Source organism: Siniperca chuatsi, linkage group LG3 (assembly GCF_020085105.1).
Source record: "Siniperca chuatsi isolate FFG_IHB_CAS linkage group LG3, ASM2008510v1, whole genome shotgun sequence".
Classification (NCBI taxonomy): domain Eukaryota; kingdom Metazoa; phylum Chordata; class Actinopteri; order Centrarchiformes; family Sinipercidae; genus Siniperca; species Siniperca chuatsi.
Genome location: NC_058044.1, coordinates 12729980 through 12740252, shown reverse-complemented (window position 1 = coordinate 12740252; position 10273 = coordinate 12729980). Strand labels below are relative to the sequence as shown.

At 38.1% G+C, this 10273-nt stretch overlaps 1 protein-coding gene across 3 annotated transcripts; it reads right to left on the bottom strand.

Annotated features, from left to right (window-relative positions):
• Positions 1-1928: 1928 nt before the first annotated feature.
• On the bottom strand, positions 1929-9529 carry LOC122873797 (tetratricopeptide repeat protein 39B-like). 3 transcript variants are annotated; one of them, XM_044190969.1, is made up of 18 exons: positions 9205-9529; positions 7693-7724; positions 7100-7204; positions 6829-6960; positions 6532-6608; positions 5817-5946; positions 5590-5692; positions 5309-5374; positions 5047-5155; positions 4835-4902; positions 4665-4724; positions 4382-4543; positions 4215-4306; positions 4009-4129; positions 3808-3919; positions 3611-3728; positions 2879-2995; positions 1929-2251 (listed from the first exon to the last, which is right to left on the bottom strand). In XM_044190969.1, the coding sequence occupies exons 3-18, from the start codon at positions 7192-7194 to the stop codon at positions 2173-2175; spliced, it is 1641 nt and encodes a 546-aa protein (XP_044046904.1). In that variant the 5' UTR covers positions 7195-7204; positions 7693-7724; positions 9205-9529; the 3' UTR covers positions 1929-2172. The 3 variants fall into 3 exon arrangements, with proteins under 3 accessions (XP_044046904.1, XP_044046903.1, XP_044046902.1); XM_044190968.1 differs by having other exon boundaries at positions 9209-9529; XM_044190967.1 differs by lacking the exon at positions 9205-9529 and adding an exon at positions 8228-8370.
• Between the last annotated feature and the right edge of the window lie 744 nt (positions 9530-10273).

Genomic DNA, 10273 nt, shown 5'->3' with positions numbered 1-10273 from the left:
CAGGCAAAGTTTCACAGTGAATAGTATGTTAAAAGGAAGCAGGAGGAGATTTTTCTTTAGAGAATTTTATTTTTGACATATTTTGTGGTTATGAAAGATACTGGGGCAGGATCAGTAAAGAGAAAAAGGGACAGTGATAGAGCACGGGCGAAAACACGAGTCAACCTTGGTCGGTCATTCAACAGATGGAGAGAATTACAGGATATGAAAGTATTCAAAACCCTACTGAATTGGCCCTCTTCCTCCTAGATAGGTATGTAATATGTCTATTTGATTTATGAAATACATAGAGTCATGGAATAGAGGTAGAGGTCACGGTGGTCATTACTGTAATCCAACTGGCGTATAACGTAACTGGCTTATAACCGAAGTCGTAGACTTACATGTAACCTACCATTATTGTATGAATGGTAATAAAACAAAGTTTTCTTTGTTTCACCATTGTCATATATATTACAGTTATTAATCTTACATAGCCACAAATAGATATATTACCTCATGGCTGTGCAACCTGCAAACAGCTGTGTTTAAAAAAGTAAAATAGTATTAAAAACAAGTTGCATCTTTCTTTCACTACTTCCAAAATAAATTCAAGCGCTAGCCAGATCAAGATCTTTACGACACGAGGCGGTAGAAACACTACCGCTTTTGTCCGCAGGGGCTACCAAAATCAACACAAAAGTGAAAGTTCCTTGTAGTTGCTCTAAATTTAAGGTGGGGTATGCGATTCTGGAGAAATCCAATACCATGACAAATACCATGATACAGAGCGAACAACGACACAGCAAGTAATGCAACTAATGTGAGCTAGGCTCTGGGTTTGCAAACTGTCCCTACAGAAGCTAACAGCCAGAGAGGACAAGACGTTTCCCAGAGCCAGCACACCAGCTCCAGACAGCGATACTCACAACTCTCCTGCTACTATAGCAAACATCACAACAAGAGTATATCTCGGCAAACTAGAAAGCAAGCCGAATGTCCGTGGGCAAGTCATTTAACGTGACCTGACACACAAATCATGGCTGAATAGTGTTGTGTGGTTCGGTCCGAGCCGCTTTATTTGTTTCCCATTTACAGAGCCAGGGCTGTGTACAAAAACTAAGTTTTTATAGCGCACATACAGAGCGGACAGCTAGCGGACCCTGAATTTGACAGAAAGACGTGCATTGGATCAGAATGCATACCCCACCTTTAACATTTGATAGGTTAAGAGGGGAAAATCACTTTTTGGTGGAACAACTCGGACAACTGGAACGTGACAAGGGGTCCCAACTAGACCAACTCGCTTTTTTGAAAAGGGTCACAAGCCAAAAAGATTGGGAACCACTGGTTTAATATCTCATAAATGCATTGTATTTTATAATCTTATAATCTGTTTTTTTATGTTAAATCTTAATCTGAAACTAATGAGTAACTATAGCTGTCAAATAAATGGAGTGGAGTAAAAAATACAATATTTCCCTCTAAAATGTATATCACATTCACATATCAAGTTGTACTCACCAAAGATGTCCACATTTACTCAAAATACAGTAGAGATGTTTAATTTTGTTTAACAGTGGTAGTCAAAGAATCAACTGATAATCAGCATGATATAATTCCCCAGGGTGCTGAGGCAAATATTAACTAACTTCTTGTATTTTACACATTTCCCCTTAGAGTTTTTATAAAATCAAAAAGGGGTAGTTACTATCCCTTATTTGTGTATATCTCCTTGTGAACAGAATGAATTTTGGCAGTCAAGGCTTGTATGGAACAGCTTGAAGAACATTTGTTTATCACGTGGTACTGACAAGCCTTTTGAGAAAGCTGTTGAGGAATTTGTATTTGATTAAAGGTTATTTCAAGTTCAGCGATCAAATGTACTACCAACACACCAAAACCTTGCATATGCCGTACAATCTGTCACCATTAAATAGAACACATCATTTGATTCATATTATTTATTCAGTAAATACCATTTACCAAAGCACACAGATTCATACTGCACAGAAAAAAGATGACGAAAAGATTATTTACAAGAACACTGTTAGCTGTAGAACATAGTTCAACTGTACCAGGGCATAGTTTGTATTAAAACATCAGCATCCTTTAAATATTGAAACAACTTTAATCTCATGAATAAAGACAAGCAAGACAAGTAAAATAGTCTCAAACTGGATATTAGATATATTATGAGCTCATGGTGTTGAGTGCTGCCTGGATGCGGAAGTGTAGCCTCGATTCCATATTGTAGTCCTTGTAGTTTGTCCTACAAATAAAGATCACTTATTAGCTCTTTGTGTAACATGGCAGTACAGATGCTACTCAAATTAACAGATAGCTGATATTTTTGAATATGTCGGTGCATTTAGTTCCATGTTAGCAAAATGTGTTCCCAACAAGAGCAAGGTATAAACAACCAAAGAAAGGTAGTGCTGCCAAAAGAAACCATGCCTCATTAAGCTCAAAAAAGCTTTAGACCTTTTTGCCATTTTGACAGCAACTGTCAGCAGTGTAGCATTGTACATAACACAATAAAAGCAGAAGAATGCCAGATGTTAACTTTACACATCAATCTAAGCTTTTTTAGGCAGGGTTCACAATAGTGAAGCTACACCATCCGACCTGCACTACAATCTTCTTGCAGTGAATTGTGGGATACACTTCATGCTGGATTATATATTCTCTGACAGGGACAATATAATTTTCCTTGCTCATATAACTTGGGACCAAATTTCACTATGTGGCAGCCATATTTTGTCAAGGCATTTTGGGATTTTCCACCTTAAGTTTGAGGGAAGACAACAACAGAAGCAAACCCCTCCCCACCACCACCACCATACAAAACGTGAAACTAAATGTAACCAAGGACTTTGGATGGGCTGAAAACACTTACTTGACATTTTCTATCACGGTGATGGCCGTGTTAATGTCACCTTTCTGTTTGTGCAACAGGCCCAGCTCAAACATGGTAAACGGCACCAGGTAGTTGTCATGCTTGATATCATTTTCACTGAAAAAAAATATAAAATTAAAGTAATCTCAGTGTGTCTATACAGTAAGTATTCAGTCTGCAAATTTTGGATTAAACCAAGTCTGATATTTGCCAATAAAATTAATTGATGAATAGAAAACTAAAATGACATCTGTGGGTCACTTAGGGAAAAACGTTCTGTTGAGATATTTCTGTATCAAGTATTTTACAACTACAAATACCAACATGGCAGGGCTGACCCTTAAGAGTGTTTTTTTTTTTTTTTACAGTGCCCCATAATGACATAATTCATTGTGTTAAGGTGATGAAATATCATATACTGTTAAAAGCCTCCAGGTTGATGCTATAGTACCAAAGAATTAGCTCAAACTGTATTTTTCCCTTAGAAACATGCATTTTTATGTCAACTTTAGAAATATAAATTTGATTAGCTTTTGGAAAAGAAACAGTTCTATTTATTATTCTCTTCATGATAAGACTATTCCAGTTGATTGTTGTAACTGAATGACTTATCGCTGATTGTAATCATAAATTAACATTACAATGCAATATTCTGAGTGCTTTGATTGAATTTGTGCAGTACACTCCCTCTCCAGTGCTGTGTGTGTTGCAGTGGTGTTCGGATGGCCGCACCTGGAAATGACATGATTGAAGCAGAGCTCAGCCTGGACCAGACGCCCCAACTGTCGTAGACACAGGCCCTTCAGCAGCTGGACAACACACTGGTCATCAGTGTGATACTCTGATGGGTCTACACATTCAATAAAATTCTGTTAGTTTTACGTAAAAACAAATTGGTCAGTGCTTTAAAGTTCTGCTGTTTCTCTCACTTGGATCATCTCTGAGCTGCTCATCTGCTTTCTCCAAGATGGTCAAGATGCTTTCAGTCAACTCGGGTCTTTTGCCAACTACTGTGAAACCATTCCATACGTACATCATTTCCTGTGGAAAAGAGATAGTTGTTTGAAAAGGACTACTAGCTTGATAACAATGTTGATTCATTGAAAGTAGGAGACTACACGCGTCCTCACCAAAGCAGGGACGACTGGTTTCACTGGGTTAGAAGAAGAGTATCGCTGTGCCTTCTTTGCTGCAAACTTCTCTGTTGGGATCGACTTCCCAGCAATCCTCAGTCTGAGACCATCCACCTGCCTACAAACCACATGTTTCACAGTTCTAATGAGTACAAAACTTACAACTGAATTGTATGCACAAATAATGGTTCTCTCCAGCACACCTGAATATTTCCACCACATTTTCTCCAAGTTCAGTCACTTCTTCCTCTGGTAGCATGCTCAAGATGGCAGCTTTCTGGAATGCATAGACAGCCTGCAAGAGAAGAGCAATTTTAACACATGAGCAGTTTTACAACAGGGCAAAGGGAGAAAAGATGACATTAGTTACCTGCGACCACTTGCTCTCTTTGCAGAGCAGGTCAGCGTATCGATACGCCTCCCTCCAATTTAGTTCGAAGGAGTGCGCCCACATCAGCTCCCAGTAACACAGGTGGTGAATCTGACGCCACTCTTCCTGTGCTGCGATACATGCCAGGAACTTCTCCTGGGCCTATCGGAGAAACCCAGACTCATGGGCTTTCATTCTCTTTTACCACAACAGCTACTGCATGAGCTGAGATTGTGTTTAAAAAACAACATTGGGCTACTGTAGACACATTACGAGGACTCACAAATGTGAAGTTTCCTTTGAGCAAAGCAATTCTTGCAGTGTAAAAAAGAATGAGGGCTCCCTGTGGACAAGATACAAACAAATTCATTCAAAATAATGCCATTTTACTCAGAAGGGCACTAAAATAGTGACACCTGCCATAAGTTAGAATCAGCAAAAAACACTGCTCACATTAGGGTACTTTTCAATGTAGGGCTCCAGCAGAGCTTCAGCCTCAGTAAGGTTTCCTTCACCAGTACCTGAGAGAAGAAAATGTATGCAAGTAGAAAAGAATTTTCTGACCATTAAAAATCCCAACATAAGAAAATGCTGTTTATTTACAAATAAATAAATTAGGGGTTAAATTTAATGTAGCAGTGGTCCCGAGCCCACAGTATTTTCACCCAGAATCACTGTAATGTAGAGATGAAACATTAGCAGAGTCAGGGTGCTGAGGATAGAGCGCAGGCTGTTGCTGGCTGCTCCCTCTCTCAACTCAGACAAACCCATTTCCTGTAAGATAATTAACAAATGATTCTTTAAATTTGACAAAAAAAAACAAAACATAACAACTTTACTATAGAAACACTATCAGTATATTATGAGTTTTACTGGGGGGAAAAAAGACATGGGCTCCAACTTTGCATATAGACTGATGGCACCTACCCTGTCTCCTGAGAAGCCCAAAAACTCCATCAGTCTGAGGACTCTGGATGGGAGCAGAGACAGCATCTGATAACAAAAAAGGTAGGTAAAATGTGGTAATTATTATACAACTTAACAGCAATACTTTGTGAAAAACAAAGGCTACTGAAATGTTTTTAGAAGTGCAAAGACAGTGCATCGATTTGTTCGGAAAATAAAGCACATTACGCACACATACGATTGGCATAAATACATTTTTATGAGGCCTACTATAATACTGCAATGCTTTCTATAGCTCTCACCAGATTAAATGATCCAATGCCCATGTTGACGCCGCCTCTAAAATGAATGTGTGTGCTCTTCTGTTTTTTCTCTTCTCTTCTGTTTGCCAAGGCCTGGCAATCCCTGGTTAGGGACACAACATATAATTAAAACTTATATGATAATGTTTTTTTCCTTTTCTCAATGTCTGGTTTGGGACACAATGCCATATTATATCCCCAACAAAAGCCCCCTTCAAGTTTCTTACTTGTAAATCTGGTAACTGTTTCGGATTCTCATCCCTCCTCTGATAAAGCCGATTATACTCTCATCCAGGAATGTGAGAGCTGCTTTCTGCAGCAGAACTTCAGCATAGCACAGCTCTGCATGCATCTCTTCTGTGAACAAAAATTAAATGTCTCATGTTGGGTGAAAAAATGTTTAAATAAAGAAATGTAAAGTAGCCATTTTGCAACTTGCGATATGGTTGAATGAACAATTCAGAACTGCAGACATTTTGTTAAAAACGCAATGCACATTGACATTTTATATTATAGGCCACACCAAACTGCATGTTTTCATAGTGTCACTGTGATCAGTGCCCTAGGGTAACAACAGTAATTGGCGTAAATTTGTAGGAGAACAAATAATACCACTAATACCAAACAGGACAGGATATTTGCTGTAGCCTATAGCATGAAATATAGTTGGTATATATTCTAAATTAAAAAAAAGGTATACTTTCTATGTGCAGGCCTAACTGTAACCACACTTTTTGTGCTGTGACTGGATCAAAGGCATTTTTTACCAGATGTTGGTTCATTATAGTCATTTCTGGCTAAATTGTTATGTCAGTGCTTTAGTTGCAATCCAAATTCCTTTGAATTTCCTGTATGTCAACATGGTGAAAACGTCATACAGGATAAATTATGGATATTCACTAAAGGTGTATAGTCTGGACATAGTTGAAGCTTATCACTTACCTTCTGTCAGGTTTTCAACTGGTTGTCTATACCATAGGCTGGTTAGAGTCTCCACTATTCCAGTTTTCTTCCGAAAACTAAGTTAGGGAACACACAGTATTGGTGAATTTATATAGTTTTTAATAAAGACAATGTTAGCAGGACAGTGCCTAAACTGACAAGGTGATCAATCACGAATTCATCTGTATACAGTATAGGACTATAATTTCCTAACTCACATGTTGTCCCAATGTTGAAGTGGGAACTTAAAACAACATCCTCAACTTTTAGGAAATTGTTCTAACTCTTAAGATATACCTTTGGCATGTCTGCAGGGATTCTCTCAGTGATGTCATGGCAGCATCCATGTCCTTTGGGTCAAAGGTCATGCCTGCCTGCATCACCAAGATGCTGCTGTAGCCCATTGTGTGGTACATGCTCAGACTCTTCCTGAAGGGGACAAATGCAACGTTTTGTTTTGAAACAAAATGCATATACCTATAACTAAAAATCAACCAGCCGTGTGAAATGGCTGTACACCGCAATGCAGAGTTGGCTGGAGATTGTTATTAGGGTGTCTGTGACTTACCAGGGTTTTAAGAGAGCCAAAGCATCAGCAAACCTGTTGTTCAGAAAAAGATCGAGGGCGGTGGAACACTCCTTCAGTGCAGTCTCTAAATCCATTTTAGGTGACCTGAATAAAAGATCTGCAAATTAATTTAGTCTTCTACATCCCAACAGACATGCAATACATCTGACAACAAGTCATACGCAAGTATCTGGGGGCACAGGAGTATCAAAGCCAACAAGTCCAGAAAACTGTCACTAATGAAAACCTCTGTATTACTGGATTAAACAAACAAAAATCAACTCAAACTTCCTCTCTTGCTTTCCTAATGTTAACCAGGATGAGATGTAAAATGTATAGCACCCCTCAGTTTGAAGAATGAATAAAAAGTGTCAGTAAGCTATATCTGCTGACCTCTAGTGTGTGTGTGTAGTGCATTGCAATGAGTAGATTTCATCATAAGACGTCCCATTGCAAGGATAAAGGATATTTCTGTAGGATTCGCTGTGATTCGTAACTATATATGCCTGATTATTATTTGCATTATGTGCCAATCACTGACATACATGCACAAATTCCTGTAAAACCTATAAAAATAAAAGAATTTCACTTACTCTGCACCCTCACTGAGATGGCTTAGGTCCACCTGAAACAGAGGGGAAAAGGACAAATCTAACTTTAAGTCAGATTTTCAAGTGAAACTGGATCCTTGTGATCTTTCAAGTGTGTGGTGAGAGCAGTTTAAACATTTCTAAGTGTTTAAACTGCCTAAACATGTCATTTATTTAGCTTATTTTATTAATTTCAAGAAGAAGAAAAATGTGATATCCCAGTCAACATGCCCCCATCAGCTCTCTGTGAGCTTATTGTAGGCTGTAGCACGAGTAAAAGTCGCATAGGTAAAAGACGTATTATCTGCAAAATGCACAATATATTACGTGCCCAGTAAGAGCAACACTGTGCAGGTGAACATGAGGGGGTGCATTAAGGGGATAGCAACTTTTAACAACTCAACTTCCTTCCTCTCACACTTGAATGATGAAATTAAAATGAAGAGACAGAAACAGCTTTGAAAGAAAATTGTTGAAATAAAGCTTGTTATAGCTTGTTATAAAACTGCAAGAGAAGATGCAGTAAAACATAACCTACCTGTTGTGGTGAATTGTCTTTCGTCTCCATTTGATTGAATTTGAGTCAGATAACAAGAAGTTACACTTTATGTCACTAAACAAGAGAGTTTATGTCTTTCCTTGTCAGAAATTAAGCAGCCTCTGTAAGTCAAGCGCTCTCTTCACTTGCAGACCAATATTTATAAGCTGGGAGTGGCCTACATTTGCAAATCCAGCCCACAAACTTGTCTCTTCATGTCACAGGACATCATTGTACGTACGGCTATATAAATATATTTTGCCAACAGTTCCTGCACTTTATGAGCAACCTTTACAAGAAATATTATAATTTATTATCAGGGGTGGAATGTAACTAAGTACATTTACTCAAGTACTGTACTTAAGTACAAATTTGAGGTACTTGTACTTTACTTGAGTATCCCCATTTTATGCTACTTTATACTTATACTCCACTGCATTTGTCTGACAGCTTCACTAGTGTTACTTTTCAGATTATAATTCTGCATACCCTTCCTGTTCAGTGAAAGCCGTGTATCTCCAAATGTGGTGATTTTGAATGTGAACGTTTCAGATAAACTGAAGGATTAAGTTCCTTTATGGGTTGAGAAAATTCTCCAACGTCTTAAGATAAGTAAACTATTTAGAAATCCCCCTGGGATTAGCTGGAAAATGCATCATCACGAAGCTGAAAACAGGGCTGTTTTTCTGAGCTCATGAAAAGTTTACTTTTTAGAGATACGTGGTTCTCACAGAACAGCGACGCTACAAACATGCGATGATCTTATATGAATATGATCCATTGTTGTAGATTAAACTACCCAACAGTATATAAAGTAGTTAAAATGAGCTCAATCTTAAACATCTACAGCAGTAAAATGTAATATACACATTAATGCAGCAGTAATATTAATCCAGAAACATCATATAATAGTAAAACACTGACAGGGAACATTTTACTGCACAAATAGCACTTGGACATTTGTTGATAATACTTACATACTTTTAAGTAAGGTTTTGAATGCCGGACTTTTACTCGTAGTGGAGTATTTTCACAGTGGGGTATTAGTACTTTCACTTAAGTAAAGGATCTGAATACTTCTTTATTATTAGTCAAAACGAGCTGGTGCAGCTGCAAGTGCGTGAAACCAATTAATGTGGTAAAGAACACCCAGCTAATTTAACAGGGATAAACTGGATAAGTGAATGAAATTAAAATTGTAGTTCAATAGCCTAAATCTTATTGTCTTGTTAGAAAGTACAAAGGGAAATTTCATAGAATTGAAAATGCAAGACAATGCTCCAACAAAGACAGCTCATCTGTCTAGGTAGCATGAAACTGAGAGACTAATGAGAAGCAGCTGCAGAGGCAGGTAGCAGGTTGAGATTGCTGATACAAAACAGATGTGCAGAACAAGGATGTAAATGGAGATACCTGGTAGACCGGTTCACCAGGTACCTCCAGTGGTAGCCTATACTGGTCCACCAAGTGCTTTATTTTACTTTACTAAAAATACCAATACAGCAATGTAAAAATACTCCATTACAAGTAAAAGTCTTGCATTCAAAATCGTACTTTTGGAAAAATCCAAAAGTATTATCAGCAAAATGTACTTAAAGTATCAAAAGTAAAAGTACGCATTAAATGGAAAATGGCCCCTGCGAGTGATTATTCTTAAATATTACATATTACTGATGCAACAATGCTAGCTTATCAACTTTACAGTTTGTTAGTTTAGTCCAGTGATTCCACAAGTCACAAAATAAATCTGGGGGGTTGTGAGAAGATTACTTTACACCACTGAGAGAAACAAGGGAGAGGGAAGGCAGACAACGGAAAGGCATCCCCGTCACAAATGACCATAATTTATTCATATTTATGTCATGGACAAATCCCTTGAGCTGCTCCATGTCCTGTCAATAATTGTTTAACTCCACTCACTGACCGCACAAGGGGTGGTTGTGGGCGAAATTTGGGGGTGACTAAGGGGTTTATGGGCGCAACAGAATTTATGGTATTTGGGTCTGAAAAATGGTTTTACAAGGGAGGCCTTAAGGCTGTGTGTTT

What these genes read in the sequence shown, in the direction of transcription:
- LOC122873797 (XM_044190967.1), bottom strand. Translation starts at nt 8,257, where the DNA reads ATGGAGACGAAAGACAATTCACCACAACAG. An exon ending in TCCCTGCAGACATGCCAAAG is followed by an intron (nt 6,609 to 6,828) that starts GTATATCTTAAG and finishes TCCCTAACTTAG; the next exon opens with TTTTCGGAAGAAAACTGGAA. An exon ending in ACATTGAAAAGTACCCTAAT is followed by an intron (nt 4,725 to 4,834) that starts GTGAGCAGTGTT and finishes TCTTGTCCACAG; the next exon opens with GGAGCCCTCATTCTTTTTTA.